At 39.4% G+C, this 26827-nt stretch overlaps 1 protein-coding gene across 6 annotated transcripts in view; it reads left to right on the top strand.

Moving 5' to 3' along the window:
- Nucleotides 1-26827, top strand: part of anks1b (ankyrin repeat and sterile alpha motif domain containing 1B) — a 268578-nt gene that overhangs the window by 104446 nt on the left and 137305 nt on the right. For all 6 annotated transcript variants that reach the window (XM_041977072.1, XM_041977075.1, XM_041977074.1 and 3 more), the window contains 3 exons: nucleotides 5180-5302; nucleotides 7427-7614; nucleotides 19894-20025. In XM_041977072.1, the coding sequence (XP_041833006.1) occupies nucleotides 5180-5302; nucleotides 7427-7614; nucleotides 19894-20025 (443 nt within the window). The remainder of the gene's footprint in view (nucleotides 1-5179; nucleotides 5303-7426; nucleotides 7615-19893; nucleotides 20026-26827) is intronic.

The raw sequence follows: 26827 nt of genomic DNA, 5'->3' as shown, positions 1-26827 counted from the left end.
TAATAATCCTGACGTGACAGGATCTGTTTAAAGAGCATTCTCTGAAGGTCCTTGTTGGCTGGAGGTGACATTTAAGACTGAGATCCGAGTGGTGCTGACATATTGAGCTACAGTGCAGTATATCGGAGTGGACAGTAACAAAAGAAGAGGATGTGATCCGACTGAGAAATCTTGTTTTCCAGGAAGTTTATTTTCCACCGTGAAACAATGGGAGCTGCTGTATGTGTTGAGTTGCTACACCGTTCATGTTTAATATTCCCACAATACAGTATTCTCTTTATGTTGTGTGCTGAACTAGATGCTAAATAAGATTAAATGGATTGGATCGGCCTCAGGAATGCACGACAGCAGTAGTATCTGCTTGTTTAAAGTAAGTGTGCTGGTAACATTGATCAGGGCTGAGTAAAAGTAGTTGTGAATCTGTTTTCACACTCGTAGCGACGTTCTGAACTGTTGCAGAAACGTTCCAGTGTGGTGGAAACCTGCTATAGTCACCTTAGACATATTGTGGATGTTTCCAAACAGCATCCTAATAACATCTCCTAAACATCAGTGTGTGGGATGATGTGTGAATGTAGCAGCTAATAATCCGGAGCTTTTACTACAACTGAGGACGATGAATGAGTGTGTGTGTTAGTAAAAGTTACTGCAAGTTCTAAATTCTACTGACCTCCTACTTTAAACACACAAGCTGTTGTTATCAACAGAAGAAACGACCTCATCTTCTATTTTGACATCTTGTGAAGACAAAACAGCGTCAAAAATCTGCCCGTATTTAGCCGTCTGGCTCATGGAGCTCTAACTTTAGACCAACCATGAACATTTCAACAGAAATGTAATAAAAAAACTGGCAATTCCACAGTTCAGTTTAAGACGATCTACAGTCTTTTCACATGTTGTCCATCACATTATTTTTTGTCATGTAAATTCCTTGGACCTGGGTTTTCAACAGTTCGGGCACAAACTCACAGATTCATTTTGTCAGTCTGATTCAGACAGATAAATAACATTTTCACAGTTTTTACTTTGCACTGTCCAAAATGCTCTTTTTGTGTGTTTTAACCTCGTCCTTACTGCGGTGTGTTTGACCGGTGATTGTTAGTGTGACTTTCTCCTCAGTCCCTGAGGACCCAAAATTATATCCTCTAAAAGACAGTGTTGATGTGAGTACTGTAATCTGTGGCTTTAGGGCTTCTCCATCTCTCATTGTGTAATCTGTGGGTGTCTGTTGGGCATGTGGTTACAGAAAATTTGGAGAGATTGAGATAAAGGCTTGCAGAGGACGAGGTTGAGGAGAATACGTGAGAGTCGAAATTATCTGCAAATCCAACTTAACTTAAAGGCAAAGACAGAGAGGAGAACAGAGTCCCAGGAATGTGATGAACTGGCCGCAGTTAGAAAATAACAGACTTACAGCTAACATTAAACCGGGAAAAACCAGTGATGCAAAGGGCAGAGCAATCTACATGTAATTGGGGATTCCAGCACCTTATTAAATGTTTACCACAGCAAGAATCTGAGATACACACAGAAAAACAGGAGAACGCTGTGTGCTATATATCATGTTTTAACCTTTAAAATGATCTTTTTTTTATCTTTGCAGTTAAAAAACAAAACAAAGAACAATGTTTAATAAACCAGCTTTGGAGAAAATCAAGTAAACCTTGTTAACATGTAGAAGAAATTCCCTTTTATTCATTTACTTCACTTATTATTTATTAATCATTTACTCATACATTTACTCATGTTAATCCACAGTAAAAGTCCTTAGTAATCCTTAGTAAAAGTGTTTCAGCATCGTACTTTTGTAAATGTAAACATGGTTTCTATGATGCAAATGTGCATCGTGAGAACGTAAAAGTGTTGCAGTGGATGTAAATGTGTATCACAAAAAATGTAAAAGTGTTTCACTCAACGTAATTCTGTTTTGGACTTCCTGGGCATGGTACACAGCTGAGATTAACAGATACAGTTCTCACAAAAAAGGTATTAAAGATTTTGGATATTGGGCTTCTTGTATGATGTAAAATTAACATAAAATCCTCCATAACCTTTACAGATGAATTTAATTTGACCTCTGCTAAACTTTTCTTTAGATGTGTACAACAGCTTGAATGTTAAAGTATTAATTGCAAAACAAAAAGCCCAGAAGAAGAGTCTGAACCACGAATCAACCACTAAATGTTCTAGTTCATTACCAGTTTGTGTCTAAACAGTATTCTGAATCCTCCTGTTCACATTTTGGCATCATCAGACCAAGACGGTACCAAACACGTAACGTTTTTATGTGGCGGTATACCCACCACAGTTGGTAGATTATGTTTCAATAAGATGTATGAAATGAAGGAAAAAGATATATAAATGCCCTGCATTCATGATATATCAGTGTAGCATGAACCTTCTACTTTTTTTTGTAAATTCCACCTGAAAGTTTAATTTCCTAACTTTTTGTTAGTGGTGTATGTCAACACATCACTAAGTTTCTCCCTGAAATATAGAAGCAGTTTGCTTTAGTGACATGAGCTCTGCTCCGTCTGTGCTGTGGGTTTAATGTCAGCTGATCTCAGATCTGTCAGTCAGGATGTTGCGCAGACACGCCCCACAGCATCTGAAAGCTCAGTGCTGCTTATTTTCCTGGGATTTTGAGAACTCATTACTTTTTTTATTTTATTAATAATTCATGTTTGGCTGGGTGACAAACTTACTTCCGCTTCTTTCAGACTTTACTTCAAGTTAAGGTAGTTTCCTAATGAGTAACGTTGCTCCATAGTGGTTGAATTTTTCCTTACATGTCAGTTTATGGCTTCTGCGCTCTCTTGGTTGATGTAAATTTCATGATCTGCCCAAGTCTGTGAGGGTCCGCTGGGTCCCTCTTTGGCCAGTGGCATGGACACCAAATATTGAAACCATGATGACTGAGCAGTGACTGTAGACTTATGATTGAATTCCATCTATGTATGTTGAAGAAGAGGATACAGGCTGATCACAGATGGATCAGTAGGGTAGAGGATGAGTTAGCAAATGTCTTGACTACCTTTAGGCATATCAATAAAAACATGCAGGGGCTGTTTTTTGCTGCTAAAGGATTATAAGATGCCTCACTAAAGTGGAAGAGTTTCGTAGATGTTCAAATCACAGGTAGCGTTTTGAAATGTCAGAAATCAGGAATAGCAGCCATACACGTAATCTCTCCAAAGCAGAGGTGGGAGAGGAGGCTGCACCAGTGAGTATTAGATGGAGGAAGAAGCTGAAAGAGAAGGCGCAGCTGTGACTTGGTGAAAAGATCAGCTGCATGCCATTTCCTGTTGGGGAGGAGATGGAAAAGGACACACACACAAATACAAAGCACAAAAATAGATCATTTGCTAAATTGTACAATCTGAGGGGCTTTCTGGTGGCCGCTGGCATCTCTTCATGAATGAATTTTCACTAGATTGAAAGAGCACAATTCACTCCTACTGTAGAAATGAACTGGGCTTATTTCAGTGCCCATAAAGAACTGGTTGTGTCTTAGAGCAGGGCTTCTTTGCATTTTTTTATGCTGGGGCCCAACTTTTCCAGTACAAAGGGATTCAAGGCCCATTCTAATGTGAGATTTAGAAAACTTTATCCCATACGGGAAATTCATTTGCAGCTCACCACAGACACCAGTCAACATTCAAAGTGCAATGTGTTGACATGAATCAAGACCCAATACACGAGGTTGATGGAAGACACGACAAATAAATACATTAGTAATCAACAATATTAATAACTAAACCAAATTTACTTGCAGTTTGCAGCTAAAACCTTGTAAAATATGACATTATTCAATGAGATCAAGACAAATATGTCACGTGTATGTGAAACTGCACAAGTCTCAAGTCTGGCTTATAAACGCAAAATCTATTATATGTTGTGAAATAAAAAAAGAAAAAAAAAAGATCTTGAGAAAGATGTCTGAAAAAGAGAGTCAATAAAATGATGCAATGATAAAATACTTTGAAAATAATAATGGTTCAAATCAAATAAATACAAGAAAATAAATGTTTAGTTAGATATTTAAAAACAAAACAATATTAATGTATTTATTTAATTAACTTTTTTGCCAGACATTTTCTGCATCTGTAGCTTATTTTCTTTCCTTTTTTGTTTGTTAATAATTCCACTGGCTTTCCCATGAGTTGATGTTTGGTTGCTAGATGACTTTACCTCCATTTACCAAACTGTACTTAATGTATTTTTTCTTGTACAATATTTTTGTCTTTTAGTGGCGTTATTTTATTTTATTTCTTTACCATTTCTGTCTTCATTTTTTCATTTTTACATCTTCATAATTTCTGCTACAAGCTAGCAGCTAGCTGAGTGCTTTCTTCTGCTTATTAGAGTTTGTTAAATAACTAACGGACACATTACCGCCACCAAGTGGTGGGGAAGCTGCACTGCAACTGAGCTTCTCATCAATAACAGTTATTTCCTGTGTCTTTATTTAAAACTAAAAAAATTATTTGTGGCTTTCACGGCCCACAGGTGCAAAACTGAAAGATTTTTGCGGTCTTCTAGGTGGTGCTTGACACCCAAGCATTGGCCGCATGGTCAAGAATTACTGTCTTAGAGTACAATAGTTAATCATTGACTGTGGTTAATGCTGAATAAACATGACAAATAAATTCTAATATGTATGTAATATATATATATATATAACATACTAAGGGAAATACCAGTATTTATTTCAGTAATTCTGTAAATAGAAATACTTCACTGGGAATCTGCCACCTAATTTTCCTGTGTAAGCCTGTATTTTAACTGTTCGTTGTGCCTCCACATCCGAACCTGATTTACCTCCTCTTCCTCTCCCTTCATTTTTTCCAAACATTATCCCCTCTTTTGCTTTTATGAACTGCATAATACTTTATTAGAGGAAGCTGTGAAGGGATTTTGTGGTGCAGGAAAAAGTGTGAATTGAATGCAGCTCAAGCTGTTTACCATGCTGATGGCTGTGCTGTTTTATTGATTGTGTAAGAAGGTCTTTTTCGCTCTGTGTTTCTCTCCCAGCCTCCCTCCTAGATCACGTTCACTTTCAGTCTCATGTCCCACTTGTCTTTGTCTTTTTTTATTCCTGTTTTTTTAAATGCATAATTCCACTTCACCTTGTCTCACTGTCCATCTTGCTGACTGATCTGTTTCCATGTCTCTGTAGACTACATGATGGACGAGATGGACAAACAGAATGTTGTGAAAGAGCCTGTCCGTCAGTGTCCTGTACCTGCACCTCGAACCTCCGTCCCCTCGCCAGCTGCCTCTCCGTCCCTCAGACACAAGAGTAAGCATACACATATACGCATGCAAGTGCATTTATGTAATGAACTCGTGTTTATTTTCTTTCTTTTTTGATGTGCAGAAATTAATCTGACTAAAGCACAATCCAAATGCACTGGTTGTATTAATCTATTTCTCCAAATGTGACAGTAAACATCCAAGAAAATCTGCAATCAAAGGTTCAGGTTTCGCCTTCTTGTTCTTTTACGCCTTGCTCTAAGTTTTAGAGCTGAGTTATACAAATAAAGCTGGTTTTAAATATAGCTAAACTAAAAGTGGAGCATCAGAACAAGGCAGGAAATATGTTGTTGCTCATTATAGGGCACACCTGGCTCATGGAGCCACTGAAAGCAATAAAATTACTTTTAATAAAAAGCACAGCAGTTCAGTTTTTCAGGTTTCTCTTGAGTTCGCTGCACAGAGACTGAGTGAAAGTAAGAGTTTAGAAATTTCAGGGGTGGGCTGACGCTGAATGTTGTTCAGGGTTTTGCAGAAAAATGAGTAAATATCCTGTTTACTGTGGACTGCAGTACAAAGGAAACATGTTTATGTTCATAAAGATCATAAATGATCTCTTTATATACAAGTTAAGTCACATTTTAATACCAAATCTAAAATGGGATAAGATTGACCTTTTTAACCTCTTCATCATAAGAGTCCCATGTACAGGAGGTAGCACCAAACACGTAGCATACCAAAATCACAGGTAGAAGACTGCCATGCATTACCACCCAAAGGAAACACACAAACCCCAAGCAGTTATATGGGAATGAAACAAACCCATGAGACCAGCGGTTCCTCGTTAGAGCTTCTGCTAATTTCTCCACTTCAAGCAAAATCACACAAACAAGGTGCCACTTCTGGATCTTCATGGTGTGAATTTGGAGGCTATTTTTAGATCCTTCTGACTCTGACCATCAACAGAGATGTCCATCATCAACTGAAGGTTTCCTGAAGTATTTACCTGCGTAACACCTCTATTAATCCACCTGAAAAGCTGCTCAGCTTCACTTTTTTTAGCTTTTACTTTTGTTCCTCATGAGACATTACTAATTTCTAGATGATCTGGGCTGCTGTCTTCTGGTTTTCACTGGAAGTAAACAGGTTTTCTTTTAGGAGGAGAATTATTTTTATTAGTAGTATTTATTTAACCTTTATTTTACCTGGAAAAGAACAAACGTATTTTTAAAATTGGCCTGCCAAGTGGCAGAAAACATGCGTGGAGCGTGGGATGAGGGGGAAAAAACAAACAAACAACAAAAATAGCAATAAACAAAAAAACATAGAGGTAGATTTTTCTACTTTTTTCCAGGTCAATTTACTCTGACACAGTAACACATATATAAATTCTGATAAGTTTCCCCTCTTTTGAGACAAAGATTTTACATACAATCCTTATAGTTGGGAAGATATACGTTATTTATTTTGGGTAGGTTATTTAAAACAGGAGGTAGAAGCAGAATGTATTTGGATCAGCCAGATGGTTTAATATCAGGTATAAACTAAATCTGAAACTGAAAGAGAATAAATTCTGAATAGATGTTTTTTAAATCCTAAAATATGTTAAATTTATATTTTGAGAAAGTAACACAACTAAACTGAAGAAGTAGATTTTTCAGTAAATTATTTTTTTTTATTTCTCATACATCTGCTAAACAATCACACACACAAACCTTTGGCTAGCCAAACTGACAAATACGTGAAAAATATGTAAGTTTAGCCTTATTGTGCTTTTTATGGAGGTAATCAGTGTCAGTCTGTGCTGTCTTGCATTTAGCCTGTACAACACTGCCCCCTCTGTTCTAAATATGTCACTGCAACAAACCTCATCCTGATCTTCTTCTCTTACAGCCTGTTTTTAGTGGACACCATAATTATCTTGATTTCTTTAAAGACTCTTAAATAAGGGAAAGAAAGTGTTGAGCACAATTCAGTGTTAGTGTAAATGCAGGAGATCAGAGTTTAATCACAAGTAAACAAATCTAATGTTTGATATCATCTTCTGAGCTGTAGGTTTTATTGCTTTCATGCCAGCTGTGGTGATCATGAACTGGTTTCAAAATGTAAAAAATGTTTGATGTATTTCTTTTTTTTACTTTTTTCTTCTCCTTCTTCTCACTTTCTCAAGATGATGCTGTGACAAGTGAACTTTCTAAACTTCTACATGAGATCAAGAAGTGCCGGGACAGAGACTACTCCTTTGAGGAGCTCTGCCACACCATCTCCTCCCACTCCATGGACAGTTTTGGCAGTGGACGGCTGTCTGACGAGGAGCGCCCAGAGAGACCCAATGGCACCCTGACTCGAATCAGCAAGGTACACTTCTCAGCTATGATGGACTCTTGGTGCAGCTGTGGGAGTATACAGTTAGCTTTTACTTTCCTCGATTCACTTCTAAATGTTTAGTTGCTAATAAACCAATTAAAGACAGATACTTGAAAACTATAAGAAAATAAGAAACCAAGACAAGTCTGGAAGATGGTTTCTGAAATTATTTGGTGACTTGACAACCGGGACTAAATAGGCCAAAATGTGGGATGCTGCAATCTTTGATGATGTTTATGGGCTGGGTGATGAAACTATCTTAAAATGAGATCTTTGTAATAACATGAGACATTTTTCTATTGACATTAGGGTCAATTGTGGTCCTCAAGGGCCACTCTCCTGTAGGTTTTAGATGTTCCCCAGCTCTAATATATCTGATTCAGATAGGCTAGCTTTTCCCAGCTTGTCAAGTTCTGCACAAGCATGGCAGATTTTTAACCAGGTGTGTTAAATCCCCACAACTGAGCTTTGACAGACTTTCATGCCTCCTAACAGCCATCATGTGATGCTCTGGGTCAGAAAAAAATAAAATAAAAAAATTGTGAAGGGTTGTTTCTCAGCCTGAGGATGCTGCTGGGCAACAACGGCTTCAGGGATGTGCATGATGAATATCTGTATTCAGCACAGTGTTTTAAGGTCAGAACGTTATGTAGTGTTACTACAGCAGTGGGGCAGCTTAAACCTGCAGGACAATGGTCCTTGAAGACTGGGAACGGACATCCCTGATGTACAGAACCAGCTTTTAGCACACTCTGTCCACTAGCCGGCAGCAATGCACCTCAAAGCTGGTTGCTATCCATCAAGAAAAACTCAAAGCAGGGGAAAAAACCCAAAACTGTCAGTAATATGGTAGTAGTTTGTATTCAGTAAAATGGGTGAAGAACTGAATAATACAGGTTTCACTCCAGCAACTCCCGAAAGCATGAAAATACCGGCTGATGCCCCTCGGTGCATCAAACAGAAAAAACATAATTAAAAAAACAAAGATAAGAGATTACCACAACAAGCTGTATTCATGTTTGTTTATTCTGTTTGTTTTCCATTTTTTGTATTTTCTTTTTATTCCTGCATCAGGTGGTTCTGCTGTTTATCAGCTACAACTCCAGTTGGGATTGATGGGAATGCTAAGTTTCACTGAGGATTCAGTGCTTGGAGCTGTGTGAATAAGTCAGTTTTCTTCTACAGTTTTCCAACTGTAATTTCTCATGAAGGCTCTGGAACTGAGAACTTGCAGGACCAAAGGACTGAGGTTGATCAGTTTTACCTGTCTGGAAGACACTCACTCCCAATCCTGCTGTTTACGGTCCAGTCAAAGATGACTAACTAGCCTCATTATCACAGAAAGTTGTGATTATTATAAACTGTGCAGAGCGTAATGTGATCATATCACTGGTATTTAATGGTATTTACTGGAACGGTTCTGAATATAAACGTGCTGCTGCTGTCAATGGGAAACGATTGGAACAGTTACAATATCCTGTTTTCGGTGTAAAATCATAATAATTATCGCCCCTTTGAAATTGTCCACAGTCCAGCAGTCTCACAATGTCAGTGACAAAAGCAGAGACATACATCTCAGGAGGAGGAGTAATCGTCTTCCAACCGGAAGGTTCCAGGCTTTCCCAAACGACTACATGTCGAAGCAAGACACCAAACCCCACGTTGCCTCCCAATGTGCCTATCGGGGTGTGTGTGGGTGTGTGAATGTGAAATGTAGTGTAAAGCGCTTAGAGTGGTCAAGCTGACTGGAAAAGCTCCGTACAAGTCCATTTGCTATATGACCTTTTCAAATATGGCCTTAAAGCTGGGACGGTATGTATCCGCTTTTTGGATACAGCATGAAAAAGCTACAGCAAGGAATGAAAATGGCAAAAACATACTTTCTTTAGAAGAAGAAGGAAAAAAGTCAGCTTTCTGACCTCTGTTTTCACAGCAAGCTTTCTGAAGCATGCTCGCCTCTGTGTGAGGTAATTAAGTGCAGTGTGATAGTGTGTTCTTTGTGCATCTTTATGCATAGCTGCATTTCATCTGTGATCCTGAAGATTGTAGGCAAAGAAAAACTGAGCTTTTTGTCTAATCTGGTGTAATGCACCACTGCCGGCTTTTGTGTGTTTTAATTTTGTTTCATCGCATATTACAAAAGGTCCTTAGACCTTAGTTTGGCTTAGATAAATGTTTGTACTTTGTTTCTTCAGACAGCAGAGGGCAGTATCAGACAGACTGAGGCCACCAAGCTGGTTTGTCCAGTTGAGTTCTCAGTATCATCTAAGGTGTGTTTATTAAAATCTGCATTAATTTTTTGTTCTGAAACTGCTTTTTATCAGCTTTTCTTTCACTTGTTGTCAAGTGCTATGAGTGGGTGCTGCTTTAATTCCAAAAAAATAGTACTTTCTTCCCCTCTTTACACTCATAACCGCTGTGTGCTCTTTCAGACCTGAGAATCTTGCTGTTAAAAACAGAGACATGTGCGAAACACACATATAAAACCTGATTAGACCTTAATGGTTTTAGGTAGGATTCTAAAATTTTGTATCTAGTTAAATATTAATTAACACAGGTATCAATACTTAAATGCCACTTTGGTGTCTGGTGGTTCGTGGAAAGGACCAACCGCCTCTACCCATTTTAAACAGGCACTGCAGCTGGCAGCCCCGCACCTACAGCATCTGCCTGGAGGACACATTGTTTAAACCGTTGCCAACTAAACAACTTGACGCTATAATTAGCAAGTTTTTAGACTTCTCTAATGAGTCTTTTAAAAAACGTGACTAGAGATGAATTTATCAACTTCTTCTGGTGTTACTGGAGACTTTGAGACTGACGTGAAAACATTTATTGTTAACTCTTCTCAATGAGTCGCGGATGCTGCCGCAGGTCCCTCCCCCGTCCAGAAGCTGTCACAGGAGGCTCATCCTGCAGGAAGAGCAGGAGATGTTCTCTTCTGCTCCTTAACCAGCCTGAAAAGAAACTGTGCGGAGGTGCTACTAGTTGCTCACACTCTGGCTTACAGTCAGATATTAATGCCTTTTAATGTAGACTGTAGACAAAAACATTTAAAAAGCTAATCTTTTTAATTAAATAATCTAGTCTTAAAAAGCAGAAAGTCTTAACCAGTTTGTTCTATTGTTTTCTTGATTTCATCTTCAGGATTGTGATGAAAAGGTCACTTATGTACAGTAAATAAGTTTTTTTTAGTTTTGTATTTTTCGCACCTCAATGAGCAAACAGTCTGACAACACTTCAAGACTATGAAGACTATCTCTGCACAAACTAATCTTTAAAATAATGCATTTATTTTGCTTTGTTATTGCCTTTTCTTATATTTATATTACATTACATTTACATTATGTTATACTGTTTAGATTGTGTTGTTACTTTTGCGGTGTTCCGACTTTGATTAAAAAAAAAAAAAAAAACTTTTTTCCCCACCTCTATAGGATCAAAAATAGTATCGAGAATCGAGAATCATTCTTAGTATCGAGTTTGAAATTTTAGTATTGCAACAACCCTAGTTTAGGTTTACTTTAGGACTAAGGTGATTCTTAGTGGCAGCAGTTATTTCTTAAAAGCAGCTAAATGTGACGAAGTCTCCATGCCTGTTCAGTACCACAGGTGAAGAAGTCAAAGTAGAGCTCATACCAACACAGAAATACACACACGACTGATTTGTGTGAACACGGGGACACTAAACAGTAAGTATCATAAGTAACAATCACACAACAGTCATACTTTTATGAATCACAATATACTGCAGTAGAAAAAACAAACAAACAAAAAAACAGATTCCTGTTCCCACCCACAGTTTAAAGGTGTGGTCTGTCTAGCAAATACTGTTTAATGCCACTGAGTTTTGTCTTAAATGAAATCATCTCATATCTTATATACATAACAAAAGAAACCCAAAGACCAGAGTTCAAAACAATGTACCATAACATACAACCCCCCCCAGACCACGCAGCTGTCCCTGCACCCATGCAATAACCGTCCTACACAACAGGAGTCTGGCTTCAGATGTTTTTACTCATAAAATATAGTCACAGTTGCAAATACTACATCTTGAAATACCATCCATTCAGAATTTCTCAAATCTGGTCTAAGCAAATAAAACACATTTAAAAATACTGAATAATCACATCCATTATATGTCTAGTAATAAGTAATAATAATAAGTATTTTTCTATATATAAACATTTGTGAAGTGCAATGTCACAGTACAACTGAATCTATAACCCTTCCCTTTAACCCAATAGTACCACACTTCCCGTGGGCAGAATATATATGTATTTTACTCTCCCATACAAGTACCTAAAGGTTATACACCATTAGAAAGCTAAGATTCCTGAGATCTGAATGTTGTAAACCATTCTAGGCTCCAACATAACTAAGTTCAGAAAACACTTATTTCAGACCAGTCGCAAATGCAGTTTACCTTTCAAGCCACACTGCGCTCCAGTAACAGATTATACGGCAACAAAAACGGTCCTGATACATCAGCAAGGGTCCAGTAAAAGTAGTCCAGTAAAATAGTTTTTCCACAACAAGTCTAGTATCCAATAATAACAAGTTTTAGCTGAAAATTAAAAATATTTAAAGGGCTTAGGCTAAATCTAACCTATTACTCATCCTGACCATAAAACCTGGTCTTAAACTTAAAAAAAAAAGAAACAGTTAGTATGCAGATTTCAGTTTCTATCATGTAATAAAAACAAGAATAATCACACACACCTGAGTGTTCAGACAACACATCCTCATACGTTGGCTCCCACAAACGGTGAAGAAACGCATTCACTTGCTAAATACACTGTTTTTATTTCTTCTCACTCACCAACAGTAAAACACACCTCAGCAAAAAGGTGCTGTCATGCCGATAAACAGCTCATCTTTTTTTTTCTGCAATAAGCCCAAAATGAACCAGCGCCAGGTCACGTTTACATTTACCGCCACACATCTGTGCGTGAACATTGCAGACACGTCTCTCTGCTCACTTAGGCTGTAATTATCTCAATCCATCATGTGTCCCTCTCTCTCTCTTTATATGCAGCAGTTTGTTTTCTGTTATGAACGTCTCAGTGTGGATCTGTTTATGTGACCCGTGGCTACTGTCAGAACATGTGGTCTGCAACATTAATATGTGATTCAGTGTGTCTATTAGTCATAAATAAAACGCAAAGTGGCTCACACACTCCATCTCAGCCAAAAATATGCTTTTTCCCAGGGGCTTAGATTCTGTTTTGTGCACTGCGTGAGAATAGAAGCACTATTCAGAGCGATGTGTGTTTATAAAACCTGATGACCTTTTGAAGATTTTGAGAATAGATTTAAATGATGGCAGACATGTTTGGGCCGAATCTGGGCTACTTTTGGCAGTTATGGCTCATTTGCTGCACTGGCAAGTGTTGTGTGGGCCAGAAGTAGACCAGACATCAGTTCCCAGCCTGGCATGGATAATGGCATTTGGTTCAGATGTCAGTTGGTGGCCTGGACATGAATTATGGCAGGTATTTTGTGGGCTAGATGTGGCCCTAATATGGGAAGCCTTCTTATGAAAATTTCCCTGTGGGCCACGTGATGGCCATGTGGCTGAGTTGTGGCAGCCATATTCATATTTAGCCAACATCGTAATTCAAGGCCAAAATTGGGCCAAACCAAAATTCATATTTGGGCCACACATTTTTTGCTGTCTGTCGTGGTGAAAAATTTGAGCTCAGCTCTTGATTTACTGGTTGATTGATGTTCATAACTTTATCTATAGTCACAAACTGTACGTAGTGACTAAAGAAATGAGATACAAGCGTCCTGAATGAGTTTCCTTTGCAGGGTGTCATGACTCAGCCTTAGAGATAGATGAGAAGATTGATCACCTGGGATATAGAGTAGACTCGCTATCCCTCCACATCCAGACAAGCCAGAAGAGGTAACTGGAGAGGTGTTCTGGACATGTCTCACCAGGAGGAGATAATAATTTTGTTGTACCCGTACAATGACAATAAAGACCTTGAACTTGAGGATCTTGAAAACATTGGGATTACTATGGCTCTCGGCTGGCCTGGGAATGCATCAGGATTTGCCTGGAAAAGCTGGAAGTGGCCAGGGTCAGTTAAGTCTTTGCTTCTTTTCTTAAGCTGCTGCCCGCTCAACCTGGCCTTAGATAAATGTCAGAATAAATGGATGAATGGAGGGCTGGGTCTTTACCCCCACTGATGAACAGAAATCCTGTGGCAGATTGAAATAATAGAAGATAGATATTTTGTGAGTGCACTGCTCACCCTCTGACCTTATCTCTGGACGTGGTAATAAGTGATGTTTTCATTTAAGCAAATGATAACATTTTATGTGGTAAACCATCTCAAACTTGTCTCTGAATGGTTGATAAAGAATGGCATGTTGTTGGTAAAGAAACTGAGCACACATTCAGCAATCAAAAAGGTCGTTTGGTTTGACCACCAGCTTCCCTGCTCCATGGGTCCTTGAGGGGGATCCTGAATCCCATATTGCTCCTGTTGTGTTAATCATCTTGCTGTAATGATGAAAAATGCTGTGAAGTATGGCTATGGCTTTCATTACGACATCATATGTAGCTTTGCTAACATCTCTGTGAGTCTGTAATAAAGCTCAGCTTTGCATTGATTTGTATATTAACATTGACATGTTAACACACTGTTGATATTTACCATCTCAGCTTAGCTTCTTAGCATGTTATAAAACTAAAATCAAAGTACAGCTGAAGTCATGTCTGACTTATGACTATGGCTGTGATGGAAATTCACGTGAGCAGGAATGAGAATCTGACTCATGCAAAGCAATCTTGAAGAAAGTCAGAAATGAAAGCTCTCTGAATCTAAGGATATAGTTACAGAAAACATTTACACAGTGGCTTCGCATTCTGAGAGCACCTCAGTCAGGCTTCTGTCAATTCAGCCTTCTTTAGGTGCGTTTTAAACAACAACTCTCAGAACTAAAAGATTTTTTAAGCCCTGGATCTGTTGAGTTTTTACTGAAGTCTAAGCTTCACGACTGATAGGGCAAATTTAGGTAATTGAAGAGGGTCCCTCCACCAGCAGTAAAAACAGGAGGTAGAAAAGATGAGAGATTAAATCACTCTACTGCTTTCTTGTCACACGTGGAGCAATGTCTCATTCTGGAGCTAACCAAACTGTAGCTGTCCTCTCTGATTTCTCCAACCATAGAAGGAACATGAAGAAGTCCTCCCCAAATACATTTACTTGAAAGTTGCTGTTGCATGTTTGTCCCGGGTTTCAGGTGGTTATTAGGTTAGCAATGGGCAGAAGACCTCCCTTTCTCCTGTTAAAGGGGGTTTTTCCTCTCCACACATGCCCACCACCTTGTGCATGCTCAGGATGGAGCGTTGAATCAAAGATAAGATAAACAGTCTGTATGTATATAGCTCTTTTATCCTCAGCACTATATCGGAAGCTGGAATACAAGGCGCTAACCACGACCCATCAGGAGCAATTTGGGGTTCGGTGTCTTGCTCAGGGACACCTCGACATGAGGCGGACAGGCCGAGGATCGAACTGTCAACCTCAGGCTAGCCTACCCACTGAGCCACGCCACCCCAGGATTTAATTTAATCCACTGGTTTCTTAAGCTAGGCAGTATTTTCTTATGAATTGCTTTATATTATGTATTTTATTAAAAACTGAACTTTTGTGGATCACACTATGTAATGGATTCACTGTAATTGGATTATAACTGTACTACAGTTAATTGGATTTAATGGGGCTATATCTTTAAAAGTGTCTTGAAATGACTTAAATATGATTTTGCGCTATATATGACACTATACTAACCAAACTGAAATGTGTTGAATAAAACAGAATAAAATTATTATAATACATTGATTTAAAAATGTTAATTTTGTAACTATTTGATGCTGCCTATTTTGGCCAGGACTCCCTTGAAAAAGGGTTAATAATTTTAATGAGCTCAGCAGCTATTGAAATACAGTTTTTATTTCCTTTTCACTGGCATGTAGTTTCTCTGTAACTGAGTCAGTTAAACAACCCACTAGCTAACTTGCACCCGAACCAGTCCAATAATTGTCCATTAACAGAAGAAAAAGTTATTTCTCACACTGGAACAGCCAGTGTGTGATCCACAGCTTTATTCTGACCACAAGGACCAACATCAGCAAAATCTGTGTGGATGTCACATTTAAATTTTCATCTGAATAAGTATTTTGAGGGACTCTAATCCTTAAATAAATGAGTGTGTGCATTTTCTTCCTTTTTTGTATATCTAAGTACTATACTATAATCAGCTGTTTAATTCCCTTGTGGTAAGAAGAGTATGTAAGTAAGTAAGTATGTTCAATTTGAGGTATAGCCTTGTTTACTATTGACAGCTCGTGTAATATCAATTAGTTTTCTATGAATAATTATTATAACTAATTTCTATGGAACACAGATTTATATCTGATTTTTACCACAATGAAAGGATGTCAGGTTTAAGACGGAGCTGCAGAAGGCAGCTTTGGTACTGTGTGTGGTTTTTTGTTGTTTTTTTTGTGTGCCTGCACACTTGAAACTCATCACTTCCAGCAGGGATAAGCTTCTAAACATCAGGCAGCTCCCTCTGGACACTTTTCCACCCTTCTACTCAGACCTGGAAGGTTTTTTAGAACCTTTGGCTGGCGGAGCAGCTGCACTATGTGGACTGTGGAGGAGATGAGATAGGCAAGCTGGCGCGCTCATGAAGCTCAAACAAAGGGGCTTCCTCACCGCACTCGCGGTGATTCACCTAGCCAGCATCCGCTCTCTCCCCAACAAGATAGACAAGCTGCTTCTTCTGAACAGGACCAACAGAGACTTTGCACATTCGGCAGGTCTTTGTTTAACAGAAAGCTGGCTCTGTGACTCCATCCCGGACAGCCGGGCTTTCAGCTCCTCCGTGCAGACCACATCATGGAGTTTTGGGGAAATTAAAGTGTGCTGGAATGTCCTTTTACATGCACAAAAGATGGTGTATTGATGTCACGGTGGTACAAAAACATTGTGACCTGAACCTAGAGTTCCTTGTTCTGAACTGTAAGCCTTTTTATTCACCATGGGAGTTTTCCTCCTTCATCTTTGTGGGGGTCTACACCAATGACTGCACCTCCACGGACCCCTGTGTGAAGCTCCTGAAGTTTGCAAACGACACCACCATCATAGGTCTTATCCAGAGCGGTGATGAGTCTGCATATCGACAGCAAGTGGATCAGCTCGAGGTCTGGTGCAGTCAGAACAATCAGGAGCTGAACACGCTCAAGACGGTAGAGATGCTTGTGGACTTTAGGAGACGCCCCCCTGCTCTGCCCCCACTCACAGTCCTCAGTAGCACCGTGTCCATTGTAGAGAGCTTCAGATTCCTGGACATGAACATCTCACAAGATGTGAAGTGGGAGCAAAACATCAGGTCCATCCCCAAGAAGGCCCTGCAGCGAACGTACTTCCTGTGCTGCAGCAGCAGTTATACTGCCATTACGGCTCTTTTTATACCACTCCTCTACTGTATATAGTGTATACTGATTTGATATTTGTAGTTGTAATTTGTATTTGTATATATTGCTATATATAGTAGACTATGAGTCTGTTTTATCTATTACTTCCTACTTATTTTATTCCTTTACTTATTTTATTACTTTTTACTCATCCTAATACTTTCACTAAAGTGATAACATCTGCCAGGAGAAAATTCCTTGTATGTGTTCATTCTTGGTGAATAAAGCTGATTCTGATATATCCACCATCCATGGTTACCGCATGGACTGCAGTCCAGTTTTCATCTATCAATACCAGAGTGTTGCTAAGTGTCCTCTGCAGTCTGGAGCGATTGGTGACCTTTTGCCTTCAGCCTTATTTTCAGCCTCTTCTCTCTGCTGTCCTTTGCTGTTCCCATCTGTCATTCCCTTCCTCAGAAACGTCCTCTGGTTTCTCAGTTTTCTTCTTGTGTTTGCTTCTATGTGCACTTCTCTGCTCTGTATCACATGATTCAGACATATCAGGTGCACTGTTTGTGCCTGCATGCACTTCAGTCCTCATCCATTCACCTGTGAGACTGCATATGTGTGAGCTCGCTCTATTCTTTTGCTACTGCATCGTAGTTCTGAAAGCAGTGATGTGAAGTATATTCAGCTTGTTTTTGGTCATGTGCTGGTTTCATGAATTTTCCCCATAATTAGCTTTAGTGCCTGTTGAGGGGATTTTGAATAATTTAGCACATTTATCTCAAGGAAATAAAACCTGAAGTTCTGGAAACTAATTTGGATCGAGAACAAGGATCATAATTCATCTGTCTTACAGCAACGTTATATTTTTATAGGAAAATGTTGCAGGACTGAAAATATTCAATAGTTAAGTTTCCCTGTGTTAAAAAGGTTTTGCAGAATTACTTGCATCAGTACCGAACGGTGCAGCATCAAGTACTTTAAACTCAACACAAAATAAAATAACCTTAAACTCCACGTCTCCTGGGTGTCAATCATGGAGAAATGTGTATTTTAGCAAGAATGCACTTATCTGACAGAAACATTGATTTTTTTGTCACCAGATTCTCATCAGTAGCTTAGTTTCACAAAAAGCTGCTTGTTGTGGTTGGAAATGCATTGAGCTACATGCTGGGTAGCAAAAATTATGAACCAAACGATTGAATGTTTGTTTGAGGAAAATTGGAGAGCTGGGTGATAAATCTCTGAAAGGTTTTGCACTTTTGAGTTTACATCCAGCTCGTCTGTTGTTTCATTCATAAGGACCAATCAGAGGGAACTGATTCCTCCACATCTTTCTTGCTTTGTCAGGCCTTGTCCACGAGTCTTTGTCATGATTGGTTGGCGGAAACTGAGAAACTCATTTTATGGGGAAGAAATCTGTTACGAGTTAAACTTGGTGAGACTCATGGAGACAATGACGCAGACATGCTGGATTGTATAATAATAAATATTTATTGGTTTAGCACTTTTAAAAAACCAGGTTTACAAAGTGCTGAACAGCACAGAGCAAAGTAAGGTAAGGTAAAAGATACATGCACGAGTACATTTTGAAAATAAATAAAGTAAATAAAAATGTTATAAAAAAGCCAGTTAATAAAAGTGTGTTTTAAGAAGTGACTTAAAAGATGAACTGATGGTGCCAGCATTATCTCCTCAGGCAGGTCGTTCCAGAGTCGAGGGGCTCGGACAGAAAAAGCTCGGTCACCTCTGGTCTTGAGTTTCGATCCTGGCGCAGCTAAAAGGGACCTGCCTGAGGATCTAAGGCTGCGGGGAGGCTCGTAGGGTGTCAGTAACTCTGTAATGTAGCCGGGTGCCAGACCTAAACGAGCTTTAAAAGTAATCAGTAAAACTTTAAAATCAATTCTAAAACGTACAGGGAGCCAGTGCAGCGAGGCTAAAACAGGGTCCTATGTTGTCTTCTGCTAAAACCAGTGAGAAGCCGAGCTGCTGCGTTTTCAACAAGTTGGAGGTGAGAGAGGATTTATTGTCAAGACCGGAGAGGAGGGAGCTGCAGTAGTCGAGTCTGGAGAAAATGAGAGCATTGATAACTTTTTCTAAATCAGGCCGGGAGAGGACAGGTTTGATTTTACTGATGGTGCGGAGGTGAAGGAAACAGGACTGGGTGACTTTTTTGATGTTAAGATGAAAATTAAGATTGGAATCTTTTGTGACATGACCCACTCAGCTACCACAGGTAACTGAGCATGCCTGGTGTACCTGGATAGTAAAGTGAAGAGAAGTTTCAGGTTTGTAGGTATAACTGGACATCATTAACTCTTTAAGCCCTGTACCTATTTTTAGGCCTCTGGTCAACAAGTGCACACCCATAATGAAACGAGTATATCTCTGCAACCACAAAGTCTATTTCAATACTTTTGGTGTCATAATAAAGGGAGATTGGTGTAATTATCAGTATGTTACTGGTGAAGAATAAAATATGGCACTTAGCACAACTGAACCTTCTTTGAACCTTTACTAAAACAAACAAACCCCATCAGGATGAATATAAATATGCATATCATACAAAACATATCATAGAACAATATTTAAACATTATCTCTGCAAAGGCCAACTCTGATGAGGTGAAGCAGAACAAAGTTCTTTAGTTCAGACAGGTTCTCCAAAATGTTTTTTTTTTGGCACTATCTATTCTCAAAGTTTAATTAAATCATTTCTTATAGTGCAAACATTTAATTCACTGGTACTTTGTTTACTCCACTGTATTTGTAACCTGGTGAGGTGGCTGTGTGGTGATGGTGTTCTGGTATTTGTGCTGACAGAGGTCAACCCCACCTCTTGCTCCTGCCGTGGAGGATGAGGAGGCAGAAAAGTCTTGTGGCCCATCCGGATTCTGGGAGGCCTTCACGCCTTGCAACGGCTGCCGTAACCTGGGCTTTTCCAGTCCGTCACAGGTAAACACACACGCTGCACACAAACAGGGAGTTAATTTCAGTGGATCTGGCTGGATGACACACTTAAATTAAATGAATTTGTCTCGTTAAGCATAAATTTTCCATATAATTCAGATTAAAGCTCTATTCACACACAGACAGACAAGACTTGACTACAGTGAAATTACAAGCTAGTGATGTTACCTTAGTTCTGAGTGAATACTTTAACTGGTAACCATGGGAACACGGTGACTAAGCTGTCACTGGTGAGGCTGGCTTAGTCCTCTCCAGTTTATGTGACACTTTCCCCAGTATGAGCAGGACGGAGCTCATGAACTTGAATAACATTCAAATATGTAAAATAATAAGAATCCATGAAAGGTTAATCATCCCTCTGGGGGAAAGTAAATATTTCATCAGCAAATGAATACATAGCAGATAATGAGATCAACTTTTAGGGTTTTAATTTCCAAACTTCTAGCAAAGTCAGATTAATCCGAATCCCTCCATGCTTCCTGGTGTTTTTGCTACAGTTTTTTCCTCCTTCCTTCTCATTCAGCCTTGCCTGCCATGGACATAAGTGTGGTTAAGTGTGTGTAGATGAGTGTTTAGCAGCGAGATGCATGCTGGCACAAACAGCAGGACACCTGACATTAACAGCACAACAGACCCTCTGTCTTGTACGCTGGCAGCCTTCCTGACTGACTGGCAGGCTGCCTGGAGAGGGTCACACCTGGATCAGTGTGTAGCCGCTTGTACTAGTGTGCTGATGTTTAGAAGAAAAGAACAAAAATCTGCAAATTGGTTTAAATTTTTTTGTGTTCACATGAATAATAAAAAAGTTTACACCATGCTTATTTGCACAGAGCACTAATAATCTAACAAACAAAAGGCTACTGTAAAATGGTTGTAGTTCTAAGCCTCAAACAACAATTACACTGTTCACAACAACAATAATTCACAAGTTTTACAGGCAAAAACGGCCACAAAGGCTCAACACTAGACCTCAACAAGACCAAAGAGGTCAGACACAAATGCAGTCCGGTTCAAATCACAAGCAGAGTCTCTACAAAGCAGACGAGCTGTTTGACAGAGCAACACAGCTGCCGCTGAACAAGGGGATGCCGCACATTTATCCCTGGAATGAGGCAGCAGCAACAGCAATTGGTCCAGAGGGCAGCAAACGGGGCAGCAGGTGAGGAAGGTGTGGCAATGTGGAGCCAATCCCAGCCAGGTGATGAAACATACACATACAAGATGAGAGGGAACAATCAGACCAACGGGTGACGGCTGTAACAAAGATACAGAAAAATGCCTTTTCATTCTTTTTGAAGACCAGAACCTGACAAAACACTGAGCTGCAGTCACTTTTTTCTTTATAATCCATGTGACATCTGTTAACCCAGGTCTGCTGTATCCTGTTTACATCTTTCTGTCTTGTTTATCTTTCATTTGATGCATCTGCCACAGCGTGTTGGCCTCTATCCATTGTCTTCACATTAGGTTTTCTACTCAGGCCGGCCATCACTCAGCATGAGTCACTTATAAAAACCTTGAAACATTTTTTAAAGAAGTCAGAAATATTTGTCACCTTGAGCTGAATTCTGTCATAGATGCCATCAGGGAATGTCTGTTGATTGTGGCCTGCACGAATCTTTCCGAATGTCCAGAAGTGTCCAGAAGTGTTTCATTTTCTACAGATTTGCACCTGCACGCTGGACACGTTTCTGTTTCCGTTCCCCTGCCAGGACTAAACAACTCTCACAGTTTCAATCAAGCTGTAAAGCTGAGTTCAAGGGTGTAACCTTTTATTAAATCACAGAGGATTTTCTTTTAAAAACAATTTTTTTTCTTTAGAAGTGCAGAAAACCAAGTGAGAAACACAAGACTTGAAATTCAGTTTCTCATTAGAAACAGAGAGAGTAATAAAATTATATTTTCTCCCTCAAGTCACTCAGACAAACGCTCAGTTAACAGAATCATTATTCAGGTGATACTGAGTCGGTATGAGACGCAGACAAATGAAAATGAGCATCCCAGAGAACTTAGCTCCAGTTGTCTAGTCATGTTTTTTTTTCTCTTAACTTGCATCTTAAAGAGAATAAACAGCTGCAACAAACAATGAATTCTGCTGCAAAAGCCACATAGTTGAAGTTCTGAAGTCAAAAACACCCATCTGGTAAACGTAGTTAACCCACCCTGACGCTCCCCACCAGGGTGCCAAACTGAAACACAGGCCACCATCTAGTTGTATTTAAGTACCGTCTATGCCGACATAAGAATCTCATTCTATCTATTCTATTGTTCTGCAACCAAACATCTTCCAGAGGTGGGTGGATAGATGAAAACCCAAGCTCTCTGCTGCTGAGGTTATCGACTAAGAACGAATATTTTAAACAAAAGTAATATTCTAAATGAAAATTATTTGACCATTCTTCAAATACCTAACCACCCCAAGTAAGTGCTCAGTGTTGCCTAACACCACGGTCTTCTGCAGAAGTGTTCAGTTGCAGTGGAAAACACTTTCGCAAGGATTTTAGTAGCATGTCTCTTTGTCATAGTTTAGGTTTTAAGCGTTACTGTCCGCGAGTCTGTGGTGACAGAAAGCTTGTTCACCTACAGTGTCGTCATACAGTTTCTTCAGTCTTGTATTGATAGTTTCTCTTGATGGAACTGGAAACTCAGACTCCTCAAATTCCATCAAACTATAAAAACTTTCATATTCAACAAATCTGTCGGGAAGCATGTCTGAAGCTACCATCTTTTAGATGAGATGCTCGATTTACTTCATGTCCAACATCAAACTTCATGTGGGGATCAGCTTTCACACTGCACTAGAGGAATACATAATAATGTATTCCTCTCTGTGGCAGAAGCGGCGCTGCATTAAGAGTTGCAGAAGGAGAAAAGACAAATCAAAAAATTAAAACTCACTCATCTATTGTTTAATGCAGGACAACCTCTCTTCTCCACCATCTATGACCAAAAGGTGGAGCTGCACCAGATCCAAGAGGTCTTCATTGTATTTCTATCAGAACATTTACCTCATTCTTCCACATCTGACCGCAAGCTATTTTTCCCAGCCAGAGCTGCCTGTCATCCCACAGGGGTGTATATTTTGGTTGTTTATCCTTTGAAGTCCATTTCCTATATTTGGTTCACTTGAAGTGGATGAAGTTTCGCCTTTGTAGGTGGACCGAGTTCACTTCTTTGATCCGACTCAGTTTGTTTGCGCATTCACAATTCCCCAAAAGACTCGGACTTTCTCCGCGAACAGATTATGATTCAAATCAAAAAAGGTGGTGTGAATGTTCCCTCAGATGTTTCCCAACCCCAGAACACCAGATTAATTGAACTTGTGAAGTTCTTTTTAAGGCTGTTAATGAGCAATTTGTTTCAGTCGGTTGTGTTGATGTACGGAAACATTGAGAACATCCAGGGCAGAGGGTCCCAAGGACAAGGATTGAGAAACCCTCATTGTAGCGACAAGGGACAAAGGCCCTGCAAGAAGAGACACACCTATGAAGCCTGTTCCATCCATTTTCTACACCGCTTTGTTTAATTCAGGGTTGCAGGAAAGCTGGAGCGTAAGCCAGCATTTAGCAGGCGAGAGGCAGGTACACCCTGGATGGGTCCCCGGTCTATCGCAGCCTATGAAGCCATGCTTTGGAATTTTATTGATCGATAGATGTTACCATTTGAAATTAAACAGACAACCAGAGGATTAGCTGTGCCTGGAGGACAACACTCTTGCCTGCTGCTAAATTATTGGTTTGAAATATTTTTGAGGCAATTTATGAAAAAAATGGCTCTGAGCCACATATCTGCCAGTGGAGCCAATCAGATCCAGTCAACTCAGAACAAGATGTATCTTGTTAGTTAAGAATTGACAACCCCCAATTTGTGATGTGGGTCAAGCATACCTGGCTGTGGCACTCACTTCACCCTCTCCCAAACTAACCACAGCATCAGCTCCTTTATTTTGGTCATATATTGATGTGATGTTTGCCAGAACAGCTCCTCTGCGCTCCTGGTCTCCTCCTCTTATAAAAATTGACTCCTCAACTATCATTTCAGATGTGCTTAAAACACTGAAAAGGCTGATTTATAATCTTGTGAAAGTGAGGTAATGTCAGACCTTTCTTTTAATATAACTTAACGTTCTCAGAGCCATAATCATCAAAATCTTTACGATATTAGTTATTTTCTCATCACTGCCATCCATCCGTCCATCCGTCCGTCCGTCCATTTTTCTATTCTGCTAAGTTTAATTCAGGGTTGCAGGGAAGCTGGAGCCTACCCAGCAGTTAGTAGGTGAGGGGCAGGTATGCCCTGGACAGGTCAGTATATTGCAGTGCCAACACAGAGAGACAAACAACCACTCACACTCACTTATAGGGAGAATTTAGTGACCAACCTAACATGCATGTCTATGTATGTTGGGAGGAAGTCGGGGAGAAAACCCACATATACACAAAGAGAACATACAAACTCCACACAGAAAGGCCATGGCTGAAACCGTATAATGTAGCATGTTTGTTCTACATAATGATAAGCTAGCTTTACCTGGCAGGTTGTACTGGACCTCAATTTTTCTTTAAGGGTATCAGTTTTTTTTCCAGTTTTCCTCTCTGTGTGTTTCTTCTGTATGTACTTCATTAGCATCAAATCTCTCAGCTCATTTTTCCACCAATGTGTAGCTTTCTTCTCTTATTTTTCCTAAAATGACACCATCTTGTGGTGTCATTTTACTAACAAATACTACTTGACAACCACATATCGAGTTGAGAGTCTGATTTCTTACAATTAAATGACTATTTTAAAATAATTACCAATAGAAGCAGAGATGGATAATTGTTTAATCTGAATTTCATTATTTTTTCCAACATTATATTTGTGTCTTTAGTAGTCATAATTAATGCATGCTTCATGATGTCATCACCATGGCAGCTCAACACAAAATATTATCAACTTCCAGTGTGATATTTGAATCTTATACTAAAAATGACGGCTTCAGTGACCTAGCTTGCTACTGCAGACTGTCACATTTTTACAGATGTGTTTCTTGTGGGTTTCGTGTGCACCTAAAGGGAACGTGTAGCTGCTTAAAGAAGCGTCCATGGGTTTCCTCCCACCATCGCCAAGCTCATTTTTTTAACAGAAAAAAATAAATAAATAAATAAAACTTTGAAAGCAAAATTGAGCCACAGAAAAAGGAGAACAATAATTCACAAATTCATGTAAAAGATTTAGACAGAGAAGTTGGTAGGGTTGCCAGGCAACACAGAAATTCATGAAATGTTATGCGTAGGATGTCCATCATTGACAAATCTGAGATGCCATCAACATGCTGCATACATCAGCATTTTATTTATTTTCTTAAAGCTTCCTTCCTGTTTTCTTCTTCCATTTCTCTCTTTTCCCTCACACACTCAGACTTCCTATTAACATTTCCCTTTCTGCTACTTAGTCGTAGCTCACGTTTATCGTTTACAGCCCAGGCTGCTCTCAGGGACTGGGTGGGTGGTATGGACTGTTTTTGTGGTACAACTTAAGATCAGAGACCGATGAGAGCCCTTGAAGATGTTAAGGATCATCAAAGGCAGGTGTTTCTGAGAGGACAGAGATCATGCGGAGAGCTTTAGAAGCTTGTAAATAAAGGACAGGTTATGTTTGAAACAAGGTGAAGCTTTTGATTTGGATCACAACCTTTTCAAACTAGGTGTTAGTCTCGTTTAGAATAGTTATCTTTTTTCAGTTCTCTTTGTGTGAAGGCCTATTTGGGTAAAGACCACCAAGTATACCTGCGTGAAACCTTTTGTTTGCCATAATTATCCTTTTTAAGCTGTCTGCATCAATCCGATTAATCATTTATGGTACATACCAGAAGGGAAAGAAATATAGCTTGTCTCCTGACTCTGCTGCAAAATCCACCCCCAGATTTCACCTCCTCTGTTGGGTTGTGGAACTGCCAGTCTGCAGTGAACAAAGCTGTTTTAATGCTGCCTGTGCTTCTCGTTTATCTCTCCAGCCTCTGGCCCTCTCTGACACTTTCATCGAACCTGAAAATGCTCCTACCTTGACTGCACTCTTCATTAACTACACAGTTCCAGAAACCTCCTCCCTGTGTCACTGGAGGAGGTGGAACAGGTTTTTATTATTTTTAATTTTTTATCTCCAGTAACTGGAAATGCATCAGACTGCTACCTCTTAGCAAATTTTCCTCCTTAAAGTGTAACACCATTATTATGACAGCTCCGATAGAAGTCTCTGATGGTCATTATTTCCCTCCAAGAGAACCGGGCAGCTATGTGAATAAACTAGAAATCTGTTTCTTATTTCAGAAAATGTTTTGTTTGATAAAATGAACATCCACTCTTACAGACAGGGCTTTGCTTCATGTCACCAGATATTAATCCAAGAGAAACCCTTTGAGTTGTGGTGGAACAGGTAATTCTCATCATGGATGTGCAGCTGACAAATCTGCAGCAAGTTGTAAACCTTTATTTAAACAAATAATTACACAGAGAAAAAATTTGGTATTTTTTTAAATTAGATTCCATTGAGAACAATTTCTCATTTATAATGACGACCTGGCAGGATGCAGCACAAGCAACATGAAAATGAAAAAAGCTAATAAAAAACATCAAATAAAACATTATACCAATTAAAACAGATTGTAAACAGATATAAACACTGTATAAAATTATTCTAGTCTCATCTGCAGCCGTAAACTGAGACGATGATCGACCTGGGTAGCGTGGACTTTGGAGATGAGCAGGTTAAAGAAGCTACTTGAGCGAAGTGTATGGATAATGTTATG

The sequence above is a fragment of the Melanotaenia boesemani genome, chromosome 23 (assembly GCF_017639745.1).
Source record: "Melanotaenia boesemani isolate fMelBoe1 chromosome 23, fMelBoe1.pri, whole genome shotgun sequence".
Lineage (NCBI taxonomy): Eukaryota > Metazoa > Chordata > Actinopteri > Atheriniformes > Melanotaeniidae > Melanotaenia > Melanotaenia boesemani.
Note: the sequence above shows the minus strand (reverse complement) of the source record. Positions and strands in the feature narration are given on the sequence as shown.